Raw genomic sequence first — 24,944 nt, 5'->3', positions numbered from 1 at the left:
GGCAGTGTTTGACCCATCCAGTTAGACATGTAAGTAGAAATGACATTGAATTATACAATCTCAATAACATGTGGCTGAAGGATAACACAAATGGAAAAATGCTTCAGCAGCATGAGATTGTTAAATTACAAGCAATTCTATAAAGATAGACATTCTTTGAGTTATGTATGAGGATGTACTTATGTTATGTTAAAGAACTCAACCTTACATTTATTTGCACCATTCATGTCCTGAGGATATCTCAAAAAAATTTATAGCCAATGAATTATTTTAGACGTGAAGTCACCATTATTGTGCAGGCAGGTGGTGCACAATAGTGTCTCTTGAATGTGAAAAATGACTAGTTAATCAGTCTTATTTGTTTCAGATCTCCAGTATCCACAGTTCTTTCTTTTATTATAACTACTCTTGTGGGCGTTGATTGATGGGAGTAGTCTAATAGGTCCATTGAATTTGTTTTCCTATTAGATCATTGGTGATTTGTCTCTTAACTCCATCTATCTGCCTTGGTTGTATAATCATTAATATTACTGTCTAAGAAAAATCTATTAAAGTTCTCATTTGAAACTGTTCCATTCAATCTTTTACCTCAAGCTTATGCCAGAAATTTTAACATGAAAAATTGTGCTTTTAATGATGTTGGCCTGCCTGAGGACTGAGATAAAGTATGAACCTGGAATGTATGCTCAAATCCTAGAGCAAAACCTGAACCATGACCTTCCTAAATTGTGCAGTTGCTTGTATATTTTAATCATGTCTTCAGTCACAACGTCACTATATATCCCTACTTCCATTGGGTCAAATGCCCACCAACCTTACAATGAAAGCTATACTGATTATAGTTGAGACACCATTCCCATAACATCATGAAGAAAAAATGGTATTGATTCTCTAATCATGCAGAATCCCAGAATGGATTAATCACTAATCTGATCAGACAAACAAATCAAAACTCATGAAGTGCAGCTCAAAATAGAATGATCTGGGTCAGGAGGAAGGATTGAAGAGTACAAACCATCCAATTAAAGGATGAAATTTCTTCCTTTCTTTCATTCACCCAGTGGTCAACTTCCTAATATGCCCATCTATTACAAGATTACTACAGCATCTTGCTTGTAAAAGGTATTATTAATTGTAAAAGGTAAGATTTTATTATTTCCCATCTACAGTAATAGTTGTAAGAAGTAAAGACATTGGAATATCTATGGAGTATGAAAAATATAGTTTTTCTACCATGTGCATAAAAGCCAAATGCTAAGCTTTGTTCTGGAAATTTCTGTGCTTAAAACTAGCATCATATTGATAAATGAAAGATTTTTTACTAGATTCCCCTGAATATTGAGTGTTTTCAATTCAGGTACAGGTATCCCCTGCTATCCAAAAGTAATGCGTTCCTATGAAACCTTTGTAAGCCGAGATGGTAAAACGAAGAAGTATTAATTTATCTGGGAAAAATTTCGCCTTTCTCATAAAAGCGAAAATTCTCTTTGGATTTTGTTTGGTTAGCGAAAACAGATACTAATGTAGTCTTTCGTAAAAGGGAAGTTGCATAAAGCAAACTTTTGAAAAGCAAGGATAACTGGATAGGGTGAGCTAGACGCAAAAGAAATTCTTTCTTCTCCATCACAAGATACACTTCTAATTCAGGGCTAGCATAGGCTAGATCTCAGGAAAAGTTCATATGAATATGATTTAAATTCCAGCTACTGAAAAGAATCCATCGTAATCATCCTTATATCCTTCCTAATGAATGTATTAAAAATGACCTATCTGTAGGCTTTTAGCCTCTGGTTCATGACGTTTCTGTGGCACCGAAGGAAGACCCTTCACCCTGTCATATCTTTCGAAAGGAGGAATTTACCCAGCATCTGTGTTTTACTTTCTCCCCTAGCTTTGCACTTCATTAATGAACCTGTGTTATTTCATTTGGATTTAATTGTACACTGTAATTTTGAAATGTCAGTAATTTACCAGTTACTGTCTGTGATGTATGTCGCCTCTGTAATCTTGGCTTTTCTCAAATATTCGATTCTAAGCTGGGAGATAGATAACAATATTGTCTGGCAATCTGAGTTACATATGAATAAGGTTATATCTCTATTCATGGTAAGTATGGTTTGCCTTTTCCAGGCTCACAATTAAGGGTTAATCACTATAAGGCAACTTATAAGGTACCTAAAAGAATTCTGGCATCTCTACTGAAGATGAAAAATAACATGTTGTCACGATATAACTATACACTAAAACTAATTACTGAAATTTATTTAGAAGTTGAATAATATATAGAAACCTATAACCACAACAGTTACTAACTTAGCACAATAACTAAAAGACATTAATTTACAAGTTCTGACTGTGTTTCTTTCTCAGAAAACTTGCAAAGATAATCTGAAGTGATGACTTGGGAACAATTTCTCATGGTTATCCTATTAGTCCTGTCAGTTGTGAAGTGAGATGAGATCCTGAATCAAAACTAGTCTGATCCTGATAATTCTGTGCAGTAGCTACCCTTAAAGCAAAGTGATCTTGGCCCATCTCAGAAATAAGATCAGTTCTCATTAGGAGAAGCCAGCAGCTTGATCTACATGTCCACTGTGACCTGGTTAGATGGTATAACTAGCAATATCATGATTAAATAAATACATTTTCAAACCCATGTGAGAATTCCACCGTAAGTTAAAGAACTTTGCCATGATAATGTATTTTAAAACCAGAAACTCCAGTCATTGTTTAGTTCCTATGATTTTAATGACTTACTGATTTTTAAAAATTTGAATATTGATGATATTGGGAGGTGATAATAGGAAGGAAAGCAAAAGAAGTTTGAGACAGGCAGGAAATTAATAATATAAAGGAGATCTTGGTTGAAAGATTGAACTGGATAGGTTGTAAGGCCATTATTTTTAGGCCACTGCTTTATCTTCTAAATCTATTGGACAGAATTTATTATGTTGAATGAGTGAATGTTAGAACTGTACAAAACATTGGTAAGGCCACATTTGGAGTACTGCGTAGAATTTTGACCACCCTGCTACAGGAAGGATGTTATTAAATGGGCAAAGATGCAAAAAAGATATACAAGGACTTTACCGAGACCAGAAGGTTTGAGATATATGGACAGGGCGAATAGGCTGGAACCTTTTTATTGACTGTTAAATAGGAGGCTGAGAGGTGACCTTTTAGAGGTTTACAAAATCATGAAGGACATAGGTAAGGTGAACAGCCAAAGTGTTTTCCCCAGGGTAAGGAGTCCAAAACTAGAGGGCATAGGTTTAAGGTGAGAGGAGAAAAATTAAAAGGGACCTGAGGGGCAACATCAAGGATGGTGCATATATAGAACAAGCTGCCAGAGGAAGTGGTAGGGACAAATATTTATGACATTTAGAAACATTCGGAAAGGCACATGGATAGGAACTGTTTCAAGGGATATGGGCCAAATGCAGGCAAATGGGGCTGCATGGACAAGTTGGACCGTAAGGTCTGTTTCTGTGCTGTATGATTGTATAACAGGAGACACTTGGGATGGGATTTTAATTCAAAACCCACAATGTTAACACTGGACCCAAGGCATATGCTATGTTAATAAAACCCATAGATTCAGATTCCTGACCAACTCTACGGGTTAATAACTGTATATGTTACAAATAATATTCTGGTTCCCTTACAATATCAGGACTGTCTCTGTTACTGTCCAAGTTGTCGATTTAGCCTAAAGCCTGCCATGTCTGGCAGAACAGAAGTCCCTGTGCTGTTGAATTGTTTGAAGTTTGCACCAGATTTGAAATATCTTCATGTCAGTTTTCATCCAGCCTGTTAGTTTTTGACATTTTATTTGAAGGAAGGCATTTGATAGCACCTAGCAGGATTAAGTTTCACTCATCTCCTGTGGGACTGAAGTGTTCACAATATATCTGAGTTGTTTTCAGAAAATATCTCTTCCTGCACCCCCTCCTCCACCCCCGCAGCTCTCTCAGAATATAAAGAAAACTGAAATTACATTTGTACTCATGAATTATTTCTTTTTTTCCACTTGCAGTGTGAAGTGAAACATCAAGGGGAAAATATTTGATTCTAACAAAGAGCTGTAATTCATTGTGCTCTGAGTTCGTAACTCTTAAATCCTTCCATATAAAGTGGATGTAAGTGTCCAGTGATGGGGGAGACAGAACAAGCTTCTTTGGAGATCATTTTACCCCCAAGTATGAGACAGACACAACTGGAGGAAACGGCTGAGCCAACAGGTAGCCAGGCTGCTAAAAGAGAAACTCTACCAAACAGAGGGAACTGGAAGGGAAAATTTGACTTCTTACTTTCCTGTGTTGGATATGCCATTGGACTTGGGAATGTCTGGCGTTTCCCTTACCTCTGTGGCAAAAATGGTGGAGGTAGGACAAGCTACAGGTCATTCTGTTATAACGCGTGTTTTGTCAATGCAAATTTGCTGTAACATGATTGATGAATCGGGGCACTGTTACCACAACACGAAATTTTGAAACATGTGTTGGCTGTAACGTAATAACAGCACCAACGCTATAAGCGCTGTTTCTCAAGCACCAATTTTCTAGAGCATGGGGTTACACAAGAATGTAACCATCGCATTATAGAAGAACTGACTGTACTAAATATACACTTTCTGAAGCGGCTTCAATAAATTACGAGGAAGAAAAAGAAAATCTATTCTCTGGATATATGAGTTGACCTCTGAGGTTTACAGGCAAAAAGTTTGGAACAATCAAGAATAGCCCATGCAGACTTATCTAAAATTTGAAAGGGTAAAGCAAATTAATGTGGATCATTGGAATTAACCACTAAAAATAGAAGTCACATATGAGCCATTTAGAGAAGTAATTCTCTTAGTGGAATTTAAAAATTTCCGCCCTCCAATAGTAAGCATACACAAAGGATATCAAAAGGTTACAACAGCCAGACAGGAAGCTTAGATGTTTGATGATTATGAGTTAGTTCACAAGTTCAGTTTTTCCGTCGCCATAAGCCTAAAAACAATAGAAGGTGGGAGGGTAAAAGGAAAGCCAATAGCCAAGGAAGTGAAGAGCTGGCTAGGAATGCTCACAATCAACTCTTCATTCCAGAAACGAAGCTGCTCTGAGTGCAAGTGTTGTCCAGAAGCGGAAGTGTTTCCACTGTTACAACACAGGATACATTCATGCAATAACTGAAAATTGCAGGGCAAACATGTGATTAACTGGAGCACACAACATCATTGCAGAGAAGAGAGCTCTGACAAGAGTAGGACAAGCCAAGTTCTACCTCTGACTGCAGTTATAAGACCAAATACAAACAACACTCTGACTGTGGGGGAGATGAATAAGATACCTGAGAACTACAGGGAATTCTAGCATGTTTTGAGAAGATTTGTATCTTAGGTTGAGATTCTGGATGTAAGTTTGTTCGCTGAACTGGAAGGTTCGTTTTTAGACATTTCGTCACCATACTGGTAACATCATCAGTGAATCTCTGGTGAAGCACTGATGTTACGTACAACTTCCTTTTAATGTGTTTAGGTTTCCATGGGTTGGGATATAATTTCCTGTGTTGGTGATGCCATTTTCTGTTCTTTCTCTCAGAGTGTGGTAGGTGGGGTCCAAATCAATGTGTTTGTTGATAGAGTTCAGGTTGGAATGCCATGCTTCTAGGAATTCTCATGTGTGTCTCTGTTTGGCTTCTCCTAGGATGGATGTCTTGTTCCAGAATTCTAATCTAAAGGAAAACAATTCCTTCCCTCTCAGTGAGATAGGTAGGCATGTCACTATACTCAGGGATACAGGAGTTACTCAAGCCCTTTTGCTGGGGAAAGAGATATTTTCTCCAACAGAGAACACGTTGAATGCAAAGATGTTAGTGAATGGTATTGGTGGGGAATATATACCGTACGTTTCTATTGGGTGCCACTGGAGAGTGCAATCTAATGTTTGAAATGCTAACAGTCAGATTTATCTGTAGTTTATCTGTAAAGAGAGTTTACCTCTTAGGAAATGGGACTTCTATGATAGTCATGGAAAGACTAAGTGAGGTCAAGGAGCCCAAGCAATTTCAAGAAAAGATTCCTAGATTTTTTCCTTTGTATGTAGTGAGCCAAGCCAGGGCTAAACAAGTTCCATTGTCAAAGGTCAAATTTACATCACAGACACTTAACTTTTGAGGGATTTGAATAACCCAAAGGGAATGTTCAATAAGACGTTTTAGAGCAAAACTTGGCAAGCTGATCCAGAAATAAGTAAAATAGCATTGTGTCAAATTGAAATTGAAGCAGAGGGAGATTGGAAATGCCACTATATTAAAAGCATAATTCTGATGCACAAGCGGAGATCTTCTCACAGACCTGCACATGAAGATTGGATAGTCTTTCAACAGATATTGATGCTGCCCAAATATTGTTCAGAGCTATTAAGGATAGCCCATGAAATTCCTCTGGTGAGACATGCAGGAGTCTGAATGACTCTGTACATTTTGATTGACATTTTTAATGGCCAGAACTTCAAAAGGATGCCATATAATCCATTCTATGGAAAAACAACAACCTGCACTCAACATAATACTTCTAATTCCCAAACTGTTTTTGGTGAACCATTTAATAGCGTTTTAGTAATCTGCAGGACCTTTACCAAAACTAAGAATAGGACACAGTATGTTCTTACTGTTATGGATATTGTTATTCACGTCCAGAGACCATTACCTTGAGAACAGTTTTTGTCAAGATAATGGATTGAGTACTGATGCCACTTTTTGTAACTCTATATGAAGTACCATTTGCAACCCAGTCAGATTAGAGCTCCAATGTTATGTCTAAGGCTTTTTAGGAAATTATGAGTAGCTGGTTGTAATACAGTCACATTCCTCAACAAGTCACCCACAGAAACAAAGGACTTTAGAACTGTACCATTAAACCCTCAAAACGATTATCACGGCAAACTGTCATGAATATCCCCATGATTGGGATAAAGGACAAGAATATCTTTTGTTTGCCACACTGGATTCACCTAATGAGGCTAATGAGCTTTTCAAAATTAGTATATGGACGTGAGCCCTCTGAATCTAACTAAATAAAAACCTTAATGCAGAGGGATAGGTCTCATCTGGCATTGTGGTAGTGTCTCTGCTTCTGAGCCAGAAGGACTGGGTTCAAGTTCCATTTGTTCCAGAGGTATGTCATGTCATATCTGAGCATGCTGAGGACAAAAAAAAATCTAAAATGGAGAGATGAATCTAGCATGTTAGATTATCTTACTGTATTCTAGCAGTGGCTCACACGAGCCTGCAAAATGGCTGACAAGCACCTTAGATTTTCACAAACAACCATGAAGAAATGGACCAAAATGCGTGCAAAGGCATTGATATTTCAATCAGGAGATGATGTGTTTGTATTACTGGCTTTACAAGGTGAACCACTCAAAGCGTGGTTCGGTGGTTTGTATAATGTAATCAATAGGATAATGAAAATAAATCATTTGATTGATGCTGCTGTGCAAATCAATATGTTGAAGCAAAAGCAAGCACAGGCACGTCAGGTAGTAAGGACAGTCGAAGGCCAAGAGGTAGCAAGGATGAGGCAGAATTGAACCTTCTGATACCTGTATCTCACACTGATTCGATGAACTACTAGCAAGTTTAGACATTATGCTTTCAAATTTGGAGGCGAACCACGAGGGCACTTGACATGGCTACTCATGGAACTTAAAGGGATCTGTGTTGATAAATCAGAGTGCACAATCTTAGCCATATGTGATGTGGATGTATGGCAAACCTCTCCAATAAAACAGCATTGTTATGACATAGGTCCGTAGAAACAGCTTGGGATGAAAGAAATTCAATACATGTTGGAAACTATCTATTTGAACCCTGACAAAGCAGCTCAATTTTCCAAATCAAGTTAGTGTTTAAGTCTGATAGTTTAAACCAGATCCTGCTTAAAAACAAAAAGGTCAATGAAGTAATAAAAGCAGGCATCAATCCAATTCCTTTTCTGGAGGTCTATTGATCAGGTTGATTTATTATAAGTACATTGACAAGTTCAGCCAGGTGAATCTCATAGGAGTTCCCTGCATGGGGCTGTTAATCTGGGCCAATCAGGGACCTCTGGCTGATAGATAATATCCTGTTTGGCCCGGGTGTCCTTGGAGAAGGAGCACGCGGGTGTCCACTGACACCCTGGAGTTGTGACTGGCCACTTTAAAAAAAAACAGGAGATTCAGAATCTCCGTTCTTCGGTGACTGAATCGAAAAAAAAAAAAAAAAAAAATATCCTGTTCACTCTGAGAGCTGGTTCTGAGGGAGCTGGATCAATGTCAAAGGATCTTCACATGTAAATAAAGGGTGACTGGGTGATGGGATAATGATCTTTGTGGAGTTATTTTACCTTTACCTCTCTGAACTAAAAAAAATAGCCTTTTTCACACAGCTGGCCTTTTCCAATGCAGAGTGATGCCATTTGGCTAAAGAAATCCTCCATCAACTTTCCAGTGACTGACGGACTAAGTCATTGCAGGTGTTTCTAATTGTGTGACTTAACTTCATGTGCTGATATCCAATGGCACTTGGAACAATGATAAGCTCTGTTTAGAAAATAATCGTTAGCTAATTTGGTCATAAACTTGCCAAAAATGAAGTTGCAAAAGTGTAGCCTGTTTAGGGCATTTAGTAGAGCAAGGACAAAAGCTCCAAGAACAGCAGAAGTACAAATACTAGTGGACCTCCCTGCCTCTAAAATGAAATGAGAAATCATCAAGTTTTTGCAGATGTGTTGTTTTTAAGTAAGTTTGGACCAAACTTCAGCACTATCATTAATAAATTGAAGCTGGAGGTATGAAATTAAAACAGAACAGGCTGGAGGACCTCAGCAAGTCTCTGTTGAGAGAGAAGCGGAGTTAATATTTTGAAATGCTGCTACACCTGCTGAGTTTCTCCAGCACTTTCTGTTTTCATTTCAGCAACATAGTCATTCCACTGATGGATTTGTGGAAAAAGAAAAGTAAAAATATAGCCAGGAGAGTTCTAACCATCCTTTGAGAGGCTAAAATCAATTTTGGTCGATTAAACCAATGTTAGCTGCCCTCAATTTCACTGGACGCTTCAAGGTAACAATTAATACTCATGACATGAGGTGGTTACAGTCCTGTTACCAGAAGTTGGGTGGTCCATTGAGAATTCAATGGAATACATTTCTGAAATACTAATTCAATATTATAAATGAGAATTTACTATAGCAAAAGAAACTTTGGGATTGCTATTGGTTCTTAAAGTATATACCTATTTTGAAGTATATACCTATAGCAGTGAAGAGAAACACTTGTATATATTAATCATAATTCTTTAGCCTTTTAGAAAAATTCAAAAACAAGAATGCCAGACTATTTTGAAGGAGTTTACTATTAAAATTGTTCACATTTTGAAAAAAATAATTTAATTGATGATGCCTTGTCTAGAATCCAGAATTCAGTTTTGGTTGCATTCAAAGAGTGAATGTGAGTGACAATTAATGTCTTCATTTTTTAATATCTTGTTTTGTTTACATTTTGTAATGAAGTACATTAAAATATTCATTTCTCCAATGGCAAAAGTATTATGAAGATGTTTCATTATGATAATTTTTAAGGATTTATGTTTGAAAAATTGGGACTGGTTTATTTGAAGTGTTGAAGAGACATCAGGACTGTTCATTTTAAATTTGGTAATTAAAAGGATACCTTTTTTTAAAAAAAAACCTTCTTAAAAGCCACACAAATTAAGCTAATTGCTTGGACTTGTTTATTGAAAATCACATGCCCGGGTTTATAGCTTTGTTTTGTTTGTTTTTTTTTAAGTTGACTTTGGGTATAGCCTGCTGAGAGAGTGGAGCTAATTGGTTGTTCCTCTGTCTTTCCGCAAAATCCCATTTAGACAGTTCAGTGTGATACCGGAAAACCAATGCAGTTGTTCTTCTGAAATAATTCATCCCAAAGTTTCCTGATTCACCTGACTCTCCAGCATCTGCAGTCCTCACTTTCTCCTGCATCTGCAAAGGATCCAGTTCATGCCATGTGTCAGAATACCAACTGAAAGACATCTTTAACATTCCGTACCTTATCCTTTTAACATAAAGAACTAACAATTATTGGCCAAGATTGTTTTTCTTTCTCTCAGAATTAATCTCTATCTAGAAAGTTTTTTTCTCTCTTTTAGTTGATCTGGGTGTTGTTGTTATTTAGAAGGGTGAAGATTTGTACTTCCATATTTCAAAATGTGTAAGCAGCTTTGTATCTTTGCTGAGTAAGTTTTGTTTTATAATAAATCAATAATTTGGTAATTTATTTAATAAATCTAGTTGATCATTTATTTTAAGCATGTTTGGTAACATTTTTAATTGGCCATTTTGGTAACTGGGTAAGGGAGTTAAATTTATCTTATGAATAGTGGAATGATGGAAATAGACTGTGACAGTGCACTCTCCAGTCTCAGTTGTATCACTGTAGATAGAGTTACATAAAGATAAAATGTTTCATAAAATATTCAAATCATATATTCCTCAGCATCTATTGCCTCTGACTAGATAGGTGCCCACTTTTAACACAGTTAGAGTTTTGGTTGAAACAGGTTTTCAATGTTAGAATGACTTCAATATATTGTGTTTAATTACTTTTCCTTTGATGTGGAAGTGTAATGGCTAACCATCTGTAATTGTTGTATGTGATCTTTGCCTGCAAAACATGACCTACATTACTGATGTAGAAACCTGATGGGGGAACAAAAATGCAATCCAACAATCTTATGTCAAATGTTCATATAGACATGCACTTTCAAGATACAGATAGAAATTGTTTCTGAAATTTGGTGTTCATCTTATTGGAATAACATCCTGCTTATTACATTTTAGGTGCATTTCTGATCCCATACTTTTTGACACTGATATTTGCTGGCATCCCTTTGTTCCTCTTGGAAACAGCTCTTGGTCAGTACACATCCATTGGAGGCCTTGGTGTGTGGAAACTAGCTCCTATGTTTAAGGGTTTGTATATTTGGAATTTGCATGAAAAATACATTAAAATTTTTGCCATGGATTATTTTCTTTTCTAAGATGCTTTGAGTGGTTAGTTCTGTGTTTGATAATCTGGTACAGAATTTGTAATGGAAGGAATATAGCATAATGGGGCTGGAAATAACATTAAAGCTATGTTTATAAAGTTAGGCTGTGGGCTGAGTGAAATATTTCCTTTTCACTTCATGATCTATCATCAGATTTATTTGAACTGGTGTGAGAAAATTTCTCTCTGCCAGCTACAAATATGTTACAGAATGTTGCCTAAGCCCTCAAACATGGCAAGTCACCCTACCATGCAAACGTATTTCAAAGAATTGCAGGACCATATATTTTCAATATGCCACAAGGAAGGGCTCACAAAGTTTACCTAATTGTATAAAATGGCTTTGGGATAGGTCCAACCAATAATGTAGTCATTCTGTGTCAGCATTAGATATTAACCAGTAGATAACTGGTTAATGGACAACTGATGATGTGATGCGGTAGAGAAAATCTTCTGAAATTGATGTTAATGTAATGTACATAGATGGGCATTACAAAGGACATTTACTATGCATCTACCCAGTGCAGCATATGACTTTTAAAGTACATTTACGGTCTGGATGCTGAATTTAACTCAATCTAAATTCTAATATAATTGAAATTTTGAAAAGTATCTTAAAGGTGGAATTGATTTCTTGCTGACTGCAGAAACACTGAAGCACAGAACAAGCAAGTGTTCTCAGTAGACAACTTCACACTTTCCTACATTATGTTCCATCTGTCAGGCCATTAACTTAACCTATATCTATCCTTCTGCAGATTCTTTGCAACTTCATTACAACCTCCCTTCCTACCTATTGTTATCAACTTTGGCTTCAGTGCAGTTCATCACATTAATCGCATCATTAATATAAATCATAGATAGTTGGGGTTCCACTGATCCTTGTAGCACACCATCAATTGCAATTTGTCAACCTGAAAATGAACCATTTATCCCATCTGGCTGTTTCCTATTAGTTAGCCAGCCCTCTAGCCATGATAATATATAACCCCAACACATATGCTGTTATCTTGAATGGTAACCCTTTACATGGCACGTTAACAAATGCCTTTTGAAAATCTAAGCTGAAAATGTGTTGCTATAAAAGCGCAGCAGGTCAGGCAGCATCCAAGGAGCAGGAGAATCGATGTTTCGGGCATGAGTCCTTTTGGGCATGAGGAAAGTGTGCCAAGCAGGATAAGATAAAAGGTAGGGAGGAGGGACTTGGGGGAGGGGCGTTGGAAATGCAATAGGTGGAAGGAGGTTAAGGTGAGGGTGAGAAGGTGAGGGTGATAGGCCGGAGTGGGGGAGAGGGGCGGAGAGGTCAGGAAGAAGATTGCAGGTTAGGAAGGCGGTGCTGAGTTCGAGGGATTTGACTGAGACCAGGTGGGGGGAGGGGAAATGAGGAAACTGGAGATATCTGAGTTCATCCCTTGTGGTTGGAGGGTTCCTAGGCGGAAGATGAGGCTCTCTTCCTCCAACCGTCATGTTGCTATGGTCTGGCGATGGAGGAATCCAAGGACCTACATGTCCTTGGTGGAGTGGGAGGGGGAGTTGAAGTGTTGAGCCACGGGGTGATTGGGTTGGTTGGTCCGGGTGTCCCAGAGGTGTTCTCTGAAACGTTCCGCAAGTAGGCGGCCTGTCTCCCCAATATAGAGGCGGCCACATCGGGTGCAGCGGATGCAATAAATGATATGTGTGGAGGTGCAGGTGAATTTGTGGCGGATATGGAAGGATCCCTTGGGGCCTTGGAGGGAAGTAAGGGGGGAGGTGTGGGCGCAAGTTTTGCATTTCTTGTGGTTGCAGGGGAAGGTGCTGGGAGTGGAGGTTGGGTTGGTGGGGGGTGTGGACCTGACGAGGGAGTGGTCTTTTTGGAATGCTGGTAGGGGAGGGGAGGGAAATATATCCCTGGTGGTGGGGTCCATTTGGAAGTGGCGGAAATGACGACAGATGATACGATGTATATGGAGGTTAGTGGGGTGGTAGGTGAGGACCAGTGGGGTTCTGTCCTGGTGGTGATTTGAAGGACGGGGCTCAAGGGCGGAGGAGCGGGAAGTGGAGGAGATGCAGTGGAGGGCATCATTGATCACATCTGGGGGGAAATTGCGGTCTTTGAAGAAGGAGGCCATCTGCGTTGTACGGTATTGGAACTGGTCCTCCTGGAAGCAGATGCGGTGGAGACGAAGGAATTGGGAATATGGGATGCCGTTTTTACAGGGGCAGGGTGGGAGGAGGTGTAGTCTAGGTAGCTGTGGGACCGACTCCCATAGCTACCTACACTACACCTCCTCCCACCCAGCCCCCTGTAAAAACGGCATCCCATATTCCCAATTCCTTCGTCTCCGCCGCATCTGCTTCCAGGAGGACCAGTTACAATACCGCACAACCCAGATGGCCTCCTTCTTCAAAGACCGCAATTTCCCCCCAGATGTGATCGACGATGCCCTCCACCACATCTCCTCCACTTCCTGCTCCTCTGCCCTTGAGCCCTGCCCCTGCAATCGCCACCAGGACAGAACCCCACTGGTTTAGGGGTGCTGGAAGAGCACAGCAGTTCAGGCAGCATCCAACGAGCAGCCTTTTTGGTTTCCAGCATCTGCAGTCATTGTTCTTACCTCATTGATCAGAACCCCATTCATCCTCACCTACCACCCCACTAACCTCCATATACATCGTATCATCCGTCGTCATTTTCGCCACCTCCAAATGGACCCCACCACCAGGGATATATTTCCCTCCCCTCCCCTACCAGCATTCCAAAAAGACCACTCCCTCATCAGGTCCACACCCCCCACCAACCCAACCTCCACTCCCAGCACCTTCCCCTGCAACCACAAGAAATGCAAAACTTGCGCCCACACCTCCCCCCTTACTTCCCTCCAAGGCCCCAAGGGATCCTTCCATATCCGCCACAAATTCACCTGCACCTCCACACACATCATTTATTACATCCGCTGCACCCGATGTGGCCGCCTCTATATTGGGGAGACAGGCCGCCTACTTGCGGAATGTTTCAGAGAACACCTCTGGGACACCCGGACCAACCAACCCAACCAACCTGTGGCTCAACACTACAACTCCCTCTCCCACTCCACCAAGGACATGCAGGTCCTTGGACTTCTCCATCACAAGACCATAGCAACACGACGGTCGAAGGAAGAGTGCCTCATCTTCCGCCTAGGAACCCTCCAACCACAAGGGATGAACTCAGATTTCTCCAGTTTCCTCATTTCCCCTCCCCCCACCTTGTCTCAGTCAAATCCCTCGAACTCAGCACCACCTTCCTAACCTGCAATCTTCTTCCTGACCTCTCCGCCCCCCATCCCCACTCTGGCCTATCACCCTCACCTTAACCTCCTTCGATCTATTGCATTTCCAACGCCCCTCCCCCAAGTCCCTCCTCCCTACCTTTTATCTTAGCCTGCTGGACACACTTTCCTCATTCCTGAAGAAGGGCTCATGCCCAAAATGTCGATTCTCCTGCTCCTTGGATGCTGCCTGACCTGCTGCGCTTTTCCAGCAACACATTTTCAGCTCTGATCTCCTGCAGTCCTCACTTTCTCCTTTTGAAAATCTAAGTACACTACACATCTACTGATTTCACTTTACCGACTCTATTTATTGGTGCATTATGAATTTTTCTATATTTAATCAAAATAAGATAAACCACAGAGTGGCAGGTTCTTTTTGCAATAGATGTCTTGACTAACTATTTAGAACTAAATATTCACATAGGTGTGAAGTCTCTGATGTGCGTACATAGTCTGGGTTTTATGCTTACTTTTATACATCACATGTAAATTCATGACCATTTGAAGACATTACATTGACTCCATTACACAGAGAGATTGTAACTGAAGCCAAAGCAGTCCTCTTATCGTGCAACTGCCTCAAAGATACAAGGCTGTTTATCCTGAAATCTATACTATAATGCAGCATTTTTTTGCTTCCTTAACTCAAGTAATTCTCCAAAGGCAGTGTCCCTTTAAGAAAACCATGTTGACTTGTCTGATTGCATTATGCTTCCTGAAACGTCCAGCCATGATCTTTAATAATTTTTGCAGTATTTTAAAATGTTGGTCATTAGGCTGTCAACCTCTGCCTAGGACGATAGTTTCCTGTTTTTTGCCTCACTTCTTTCTTGACTAATGTTGTGACATTGTTAATTTTCCAGTTGACTGGGACCTTTTCCATGCATCCACTAAAATTCACTTTATTAAGACCGTAGGATGCAGGCCATTATGTTCAGGGGACTTGCCTGCCTTAAATCGCATTAGTATTCCCAATACGTTTTCTCTAGTGATTGTATAAGACCAGAAGAAATAGGAACAGGAATGGGCCTTCTCCAACATTTAGTAGGATTACTAAATCTCCTTAAATTTCTGCTGATACATCATCACATTATTACCTTTATCTTATTTTCCCAGTCCACTTTAGCCAAGTCTGTTTTTAATTGAAAAAGGCATTTTTTGCAGAATTATAAAAATACAGAAGTTAAAAAAACAAGAACAATAAACTAACTTAGAGACATAGAGATGTACAGCATGGAAACAGACCCTTGAGTCTAACTTGTCCACGCCGACAAGATATCCCAACCCAATCTATTCCCACCTGCCAGCACCCGGCCCATATCCCTCCAAACCCTTACTATTCATATACCCATCCATTTGCTTTTTAAATGTTGTAATTGCATCAGCCTCCACCACTTCCTCTGACAGATTATTCCATACATGTTCATGCAGAGGGTGGTACATGAACAAGTTGCATGTTAGGTCTCTTTTATATCTTTCCCCTCTCACCCTAAACCTATACCCTCTAGTTCTGGACTCCCTCATTCCAGGGAAAAGACTTTGTCTATTCAGCCTAGCCATGCCCCTCATAATTTTATAAACCTCTATAAGGTCACCCCTCAGCCTTCGACACTCCACGGAAAACAGCCCCAGCCTGTTCAGCCTCTCCTTATAGCTGAAATCCTCCAACCCTGGCAACATCCTTGTAAATCTTTTCTGATCCCTTTCAAGTTTCACAATATCTTTCCAATAGGAAGATGACCAGAATTGCACGCAATATTCCAACAGTAGCCTAACCAATGACCTGTATAGCCGCAACATGACGCTCCAACTCCTGTACTCAATACTCTGACCAATAAAAGAAAGCATACCAAACGCCTTCTTCACTATCCTATCTACCTGCAACTCCACTTTCTAGGAGCTATGAACCTGCAACACTCCCTAGGACCTTACCATTAAGTGTATAAGTCCTGCTAAGATTTGCTTTCCCAAAATGCAGCACCTCGCATTCGTCTAAATTAAACTCCATCTGCCACTTCTCAGCCTATTGGCCCATCTGATCAAGATCCCGTTGTAATCTGAGGTAACGTACTTCTCTGTTCACTACACCTCCAATTTTGGTGTCATCTGCAATCTTACTAACTATACCTCTTATGCTCACATCCAAATCATTTATATAAATGATGAAAAGTAGTGGACCCAGCACCGATCCTTGTGGCACTCCACTGGTCACAGACCTCCAATCTGAAAAACAACCCTGTACCACCACCCTCTATCTTCTACCTTTGAGTCAGTTCTGTATCCAAGTGGTTAGTTCTCCCTGTGTCCCATGAGATCTAACCTTGCTAACCATTCTCCCATGGGGAACCTTGTCGAACGCCTTACTGAAGTCCATATAGATCACACCTACTGCTCTGCCCTCATCAATTCTCTTTGTTATTTCAAAAATCTCAATCAAGTTTGTGTGACATGACTTCCCAGGCACAAAGCCATGGTGACTATCCCTAATCAGTTCTGGCCTTTCCAAATACATGTACATCCTGTTCCTCAGGATTCCCTCCAACAACTTGCCCACCACTGATGTCAGGCTCACCGGTCTATAGTTCCCTGGCTTGTCCTTACCACTTTTCTTAAGCAGTGGTACCTCTTTTACAAAACAAACTAAAACTATCACAAAGACACAGAACAGTCTTTCCACATTACAATTTGATAAATAATTAAACATAACAAATTAGATTAACTTAAGTTGAACTAAACCAACTTAACTTCAGTTAGATCAAATTAAATTAAATTAATTTGCACCACGTGACGCACCTCCACTGTCAGCTGGAGCATCAGTTATTATTCCAGTATTTATTCAGGCTTCTTCTCCCCAAGGCCCCCCCACCCCCCACCTCCACCCCAGCCGCCAAATCCAGCCTTCATGGCTATACAAAGACCCTAATCAGTATGATTGACAAGTCCACGTCTGTAATTTCAAAAGGGCCACCAGGTCTTATAAAACAGTTTCATTTTCTGGTGCACCTCATTCGTAAGAAAGTCCAGGGATATGTGCTCCATCACTAATCTGCGCCACCCTGTGAGACCTGGGTTTTTTTCTGAGATCCAGCTCATTAAAATATTCTTCCTTGCACAATACATGAGAATGTTGAATAGTCTCTTCCCGTGTTCATTTAGCGAAGGCAGATTCGGCCATCCCAGAAGAAGGGATACTGGATCCTCCTGGATTTCAGTTCCCAGGATCCCCTCCAATTCATTTGCTATGGCACCCCAGTACCTATGGATCTTGTGGCATGACCACAAGCAGTGTGTAAGAGTGCGATACTTGCTTTGCATTTAGGGTGCCCTGGAGATGCTCCTGTCTTAAATTTTGCTAATCGCTCTGGGGCCATATAGGCCGTGTGGAGAATCTTTAGTTGCATGGCCTGCACTTTATTGCAAATTGAGATCTTTTTCACATTCTCCCAGATATCCTCCCATATTTCCAACAAGATGTTTGCTCCCAGTTCCTGATTCCAAACTCCATTAAGTCTTTCCATATCTTCCCAATTGCCCCCTCCCCGTGGATGGTGTAGACACTGACCGAGAGAATGCCCGCGCACCAAAGCACTCTTCTCTCCATATCAGACTTATAGCGTGGTCAGAGTGTGGTCCTTTTCTTTATATAATCCCTAATCTGAAAATATTGGAAGAGGTCCCTACTGGGTAGCCCATATTTATGACTCAGCTGGTCAAAAGACATCAAGACCTCTCCCTCAAATAGGTCTTCCAACCAGAAGACTTCCCTGGCCTCCCATCTTTTAAAACGAGAATCCATTGATCCTGGCCTAAACCTTGGTGTTCCAACTTGGGGGGTGAACGGTGAGGTCTTACGTAGATTACACTCACCCTGCCTCATCATTCCCCTTGCTTTGACTGTGTTTATAATGATTGGACTTTTACAATGTTCAGCAACAGATTTCATCCTGTCCTTAAACAGCAAATTAAAGAGGGGATACTTTGCTTGGTACGCCTCAATGTCTAGCCATATCGATCTTCGATCCTTACACACCCAATCAGTCACATAAGACAATAAGGAGCTCATTTGGAATCATTTAAAGTCTGGGAGATCTACCCCTCCCATTCCCTGTGGGAGTTGCAACTTGGCAAATTTAATGAGAGGACACCTACAACACCAAATCAAGGATCCAAGCCAGACATTAAGCTTCCACCGTGCTTGTTTGGGAAACAACAACATGAGCATTCTTATGGAGTATAATAGGTAAAGAAGAATATTCATTTTAAACAGAGCTATTTGACCTAATCGTGGTATTGGCAACCCCTTCCAGCATTGAAGATCTTGTTTTATCTTCTTAAACAACTGCACAAAATTGGCTTTGTACAGTTGATGAAAAGTGGGGGTAATAAAAATACCCAAATACAGAAAACCTTTTTGTGACCACTGAAAGGAAATCATGTGCCATCTTTCAGGTCAGGTATTCTCACCAGGCCTCCCACAGGTATAGCTTCCGACTTTGTAAAATTAATTTTATATCCCAAGAAAATGCCAAATAAATAAATCTTTTGTATTAGAGGGATACAAACTTTGTCAGATTAGCCAAAAAATAACATCATCAGCAAGGAGTGTGATTTTATGCTCTGCCATTCCTACCTCTAGGGCAACTATTTTAGTGTCCTTCTGAATAGCCTCCACCAACAGTTCGATTACTAAAGTGAATATCAGCAGCGAAAGAGGACACCCTTGTTGGCTGCCTCCCCATTGCTAAAGTAATCTGATTTTATGCCATTTGTACAGACCACCACCACATGGTCACTATACAGTACTGCCACCCACCTGGCGAAGGTCCCCTCCCCAAGGCCAGGAAGTTAAAAAGATATGGCCACTCCACCCGGTCAAACACTTCTTCCATGTCTAAGGAGACCACCAAACCCAGATTGACCTCTGCTGGCATACCTGTACTATATTCAACACTCTCCTGATATGGATAGAAGAACTGTGACCCTTAATAAAGCCTGTCTGGTCCTCCTTTACGATAGAGGGCAGTACCTTCGCCAATCTCAATGCTAGCGTTTTAGACAGGATCTTAAAGTTTACATCCAGCAACAAGATATGTCTGTATGAGGCACAGTCCTCAGGATCTTTCCCTCTCTTAAGAATAAGAGAGATATTAGCCTCCCGAAGAGAGGGCAGAAGGTAATCCTGGCTGTATGAGTGATTGTTCATTCCCAATATGAGCTCAGCCAACATATTTATGAACTTCTATAGAACACACTCAGAAATCCATCTGGGCCTGGTGCTTTGCCACTTTAGAGCTGCCTTACTGCCTCTGTATTGCTAATATTGTTAAAAGTACATTCGAAGGGAGGCTTACTCTCCAGTTATACCTGGGAGATCCAAGTTCTCAAAAAAGGATTCTATCCTCGCTAACCTTCCATCCTCACAACTCTTCAACTGGTATAGCTCTGCATAAAATTTCCTAAATATTGCATTAATCCTTTTTAGACTCACTGGTGAGAATACCAGTACTCTCCCTAATGGACATAATGGATTGCGGGGCACTCTTATTCATAGCCAGACAAGCCAAGTAGCTTCCTGGCTTATCAACGTATTCAAATAATCTTGACTTCACTAAGGAGACCTCTCCCTTCGCTGCCCAGGTGAGTACTGAATTCAGAGCAGCCTGGAGAGCCGTGACCCCCTGTAACTTGGTCATACATGGTCTATCATAGTATACCGATTCGGCTGCCATCAGCCAGGTCTCCAGTATACACTGCTGCTCTCCTCTCTGCCTCTTCCTGGTTGCTGAGTATGAAATAATTAAGCCCCTTAAATAAGTATTGGTGATCTCCCAGAGCATCAATGGGTTACTGGTTGTACCTGAGTTAATGTCCCAGAAAGTCGTTAATTCCTTTGTGAAGTATTCAATAAACTTGTTATCTTTCAAAAGAAATGGATCCATGCACCAATGCCATGTATCTGTTCCCTTACCCTGATCTTAACATGTAAGTATACTACCGCATGGTCCGAAATGGCTATATTCCCAATCCTGCAGAATAGTAACGAATCCAGACAGATTGATGGAACAAAGAACACATCGATCATTGTGTGGCACTTGTACGGGTTGGAGTAAAAAGTAAAATCCCTATCATTAGATCTCCACTTGTCCACCAATCCCAGCTCCCCACACAGGTCCACCAACGTTTGGATTGCAGGGAGATACCTGAGAGACCCCTTGGGATCCATGACATGGTTGAAGTCTCCCCCTATAATCGTACAACGTACCCCAAGAGGTATCAATTTAGAGAATGCATCCATTAAGAATTTAAGGGGGTGCGCCAGGGGGCATAGAGTCATAGAGATGTAAAGCATAGAAACAGACCCTTCGGTCCAACCTGTCCGTGTCGACCAGATATCCCAACCCAATTCCCATTCCCACCTGCCAGCACCCGGCCCATATCCCTCCAAACCCTTCCTATTCATATACGCATCCAGATGCCTCTTAAATGTTGCAATTGTACCAGCCTCCACCACATCCTCTGGCAGCTCATTCCATTCATGTACTATCCTCTGCGTGAAAAAGTTGCCCCTTAGGTCTCTTTTATATCTTTCCCCTCTCACCCTAAACCTATGCCCTCTAGTTCTGGACTCCCTGATCCCAGGGAAAAGACTTTGTCTATTTATCCTATCCATGCCCTTCATAATTTTGTAAACCTCTACAAGGTCACCCCTCCGCCTCCAACGCTCCAGGGAAAATAGCCCCAGCCTGTTTAGCCTTTCCCTATAGCTCAAATCCTCCAACCTGGCAACATCCTCGGAAATCTTTTCTGAATCCTTTCAAGTTTCACAACATCTTCCTGACAGGAAGGAGACCAGAATTGCATGTAATATTCCAACAGTGGCCGAACCAATGTCCTGTACAGCTGCAACATGTCCTCCCAACTCCTGTACTCAATACTCTGACCAATAAAGGAAAGCATACCAAACACCTTCTTCGCTATCCTATCTACCTGTGACTCCACTTTCAAGGAGCTATGAACCTGCACTCCAAGGTCTCTTTGTTCAGCAACACTCCCTAAGGTTTTACCATTAAGTGTATAAGTCCTGCTAAGATTTGCTTTTCCAAAATGCAGCACCTCACATTTATCTGAATTGAACTCCATCTGCCACTTCTCAGCCCATTGGCCCATCTTGTCCAGATCCTGTTGTAATCTGAGGTAACCCTCTTCGCTGTCCACTACACCTCCAATTTTGGTGTCATCTGCTAACTTACTAACTGTACCTCTTATGCTCGCATCCAAGTCATTTATGTAAATGACAAAAAGTTGAGGACCCAGCACCGATCCTTGTGGCACTCCACTGGTCACAGGGCTCGTCTGAAAAACAACCCTCCACCACCACCCTCTGTCTTCGACCTTTGAGCCAGTTCTGTATCCAAATGGCTAGTTCTCCCTGTATTCCATAAGATTTAACTTTGCTAATCAGTCTCCCATGGGGAACCTTGTCGAATGCCTTACTGAAGACCATATAGATCACATCTACTGCTCTGCCTTAACCAATCTTCTTTGTTACTTCATCAAAAAAGTCAATCAAGTTTGTGAGACATGATTTCCCACACACAAAGTCATGTTGACTATCCCGAATCAGTCCTTGCCTTTCCAAATACCTGTATATCCTGTCCCTCAGGACTCCCTGCAACAACTTGCCCATCACTGAGGTCAGGCTCACTGGTCTATAGTTCCCTAGCTTGTCTTTACCGCCCTTCTTAAACAGTGGCACCACGTTTGCCAACCTCCAGTCTTCGCACCTCACCTGTGACTATTAATGATACAAATATCTCAGCAAGAGGCCCAGCAATCACTTCTCTAGCTTCCCACAGAGTTCTCGGGTACACCTGATCAGGTCCTGGGATTTATCCACCTTTAACCGTTTTAAGACATCCAGCACTTCCTCCTCTGTAATCTGGACATTTTGCAAGATGTCACCATCTATTTCCCTACAGTCTATATCTTCCATATCCTTTTCCACAGTAAATACTGATGCAATATAGTCATTTAGTATCTCACTCATTTTCTGTGGCTCCACACAAAGGCCGCCTTGCTGATCTTTGAGGGGCCCTATTCTCTCCCTAGTTACCCTTTTGTCCTTAATATATTTGTAAAAACACTTTGGATTCTCCTTAATTCTATTTGCCAACATTATCTCATGTCCCCTTTTTGCCCTCCTGATTTCCCTCTTAAGTATACTCCTACTTCCTTTATACTCTTCTAAGGATTCACTCGATCTATCCTGTCTATACCTGACATATGCTTCCTTCTTTTTCTTAACCAAACCCTCAATTTCTTTAGTCATCCAGCATTCCCTATACCTACCAGCCTTTCCTTTCACCCTGACAGGAACATACTTTCTTTGGATTCTTGTTATCTCACTTCTAAAGACTTCCCATTTTCAAGCCATCCCTTTACCTGCGAACATCTGCCTCCAATCAGCTTTCAAAAGTTCTTGCCTAATACCATCAAAATTGGCCTTTCTCCAATTTAGAACTTCAACTTTTAGATCTGGTCTATCCTTTTCTATCACAAATAGAATTATGGTCGCTGGCCCCAAAGTGCTCCCCCACTGACACCTCAGTCATCTGCCCTGCCTTCTTTCCCAAGAGTAGGTCAAGTTTTGCATCTTCTCTAGTAGGTACATCCACATCCTGAATCAGAAAATTGTCTTGTACGCACTTAAGAAATTCCTCTCCATCTAAACCTTTAACACCATGGCAGTCCCAGTCGATGTTTGGAAAGTTAAAATCCCCTACCACAACTACCTATTATTCTTACAGATAGCTGACATCTCCTTACAAGTTTGTTTCTCAATTTCCGTCTGACTATTAGGGAGTCTATAATACAATCTCAATAGGGGCAGTAGACATTCAAGATGCCATACTCCTCCCCATGTATTAAGGCTTTGAGGATTACAAACTGCCCATGTTCATCCTTAATTTGATCTATTACTTGGAATGAGAGGTTCCTCTGTATTAATATGGCCACTCCTCTGCTTTTTGAATTGAAAGGCGAAAACCCTGCTAACCCCTCCCTGCTGTAATTTTAAATGTTCCTTATCATTCAAGTGTGTTTCATGTAGCAAAGCAATATCAACGCTCTCCTTTCTGAGATTCGAGAGCACCTTCTTTATTTTGACCGGCGAATGACCCCCCTTTATGTTCCAGGTGCACCATCTAAAGAACAACTAGCCATAACCACCTAAAGTGGCCCGCAGCCCCCTGAGAGGAAGAAGCCTACTCTTAGTGCATCGAGTGGAGACAAAACAAGATTCATAAAATCTAAAAACTACCACTACAGACACTACCAAAACAAAAAAAAAACTAATCACTACTCTTAAATTAAACAGAAAACAAATAGCTGGAGATGTCCTTCCTTGCCCATAGGGGGCACTGATCCTACTCCCTAATACCACCATGGCTCCTTCTGGCTAGAGCCGCGCCTCAAACCCAAGTAATACAGAAACAAAGAAAACCTATAATTTAAATACATGGAAATGAAAAGTAGGTATCCAACCCATCCCCTCCATATGTCAACCCCACTTGTCTTTAATGGAAAAAATGACCTCCCCACACCCAAAGAGAACAAAACGAATAACAGGAATTAATAACAATGACAAGAAAGGGAAAGAAAGAGAGAAGAAATAGAGACACCCCCCCCCCCCCAACCCCCACATTATCAGAACCATGCCAGGCATACAAAATTAACAAGTGAGAGAGCAAAGTTTTTTTGACCCAGTCAGTCTATTTTAAAGAGTCTAGGAAATCCCTTGACTTCTCGACTGAGTCAAAGTTATAAACAGACCCTCCATGGCTGAAGTCCAATACTGCCGGATGCCTCACAGAGTATTGAATGTTCAGGTCTCTCAACCTCTTCCTGACTTCATCAAAGGATTTCCTTTTTCTAATGACAGCCCCAGAAAAGTCTTGAGAAAACATGATTTTCGACCCCTTGTACACCAGGATCTGTGAGTCTTTTCCCAGCATTCTGGAGGCTTCCATAATAATTTGCTTCTCCTTATAGCACTGGAGTCATGCTAGGACCGGGTGGGGGCGCTGATCCGACCCGTACCTGCACATTGCCATCCAGTGGGCCCGTTGCACACACACCTGGCCTGACTCGAGTCCCAGTCCCAGAAGCTGCGGGAGCCAGTGCTCCAGGAGCTGACCAGATTCTCACCTCCTTCACGTTCCAGGAGCCCAATTATACGTAAGCTCTTTCTTCGATGTCGATTCTTGAGGACGTCAACCTGGTCTAGCAAGGCCCACATCTGGCTTTCCAGTGTTTGGATCTGCTCCTCTGAGGTTTCTGCTGTGGTCTCCAATGCCGTGGTCCTCTGCTCAACCGCCTCCACGCGTTGATCACGCTTTTGGATCTCCTGCCCATGCTTTTGTAGTGATAGATTCCAGCACCGATTTGATTTTTCTCTCAGAGTTTTAAGATTCCAAGACTAAGTTCTGTTGTTCCAGTGGGTTCAAAGGCGCTGCCGCGGGGGTCGGCTCCGTGGCCATGAGCACATCCGATACTATAGGCAAATGTCCTACTTGCTGCG

At 41.2% G+C, this 24,944-nt stretch overlaps 1 protein-coding gene across 4 annotated transcripts in view; it reads left to right on the top strand.

Moving 5' to 3' along the window:
- The first annotated feature begins 961 nt into the window (after positions 1 to 961).
- LOC140458093 (sodium- and chloride-dependent GABA transporter 1-like) overlaps positions 962 to 24,944 on the top strand; it is a 72,323-nt gene continuing 48,340 nt past the window's right edge. For 3 of the 4 annotated variants that reach the window (XM_072552161.1, XM_072552159.1, XM_072552158.1), the window contains exons 1-3: positions 962 to 1,141; positions 4,037 to 4,385; positions 10,868 to 10,999. In XM_072552161.1, the coding sequence (XP_072408262.1) occupies positions 4,154 to 4,385; positions 10,868 to 10,999 (364 nt within the window). In that variant the 5' untranslated portion in view covers positions 962 to 1,141; positions 4,037 to 4,153. The remainder of the gene's footprint in view (positions 1,142 to 4,036; positions 4,386 to 10,867; positions 11,000 to 24,944) is intronic. The other variant, XM_072552160.1, reaches the window with a different exon arrangement.

This window comes from Chiloscyllium punctatum, chromosome 32, assembly GCF_047496795.1.
Source record: "Chiloscyllium punctatum isolate Juve2018m chromosome 32, sChiPun1.3, whole genome shotgun sequence".
NCBI lineage: Eukaryota > Metazoa > Chordata > Chondrichthyes > Orectolobiformes > Hemiscylliidae > Chiloscyllium > Chiloscyllium punctatum.
This window is presented reverse-complemented; position numbering and strand designations above follow the sequence as displayed.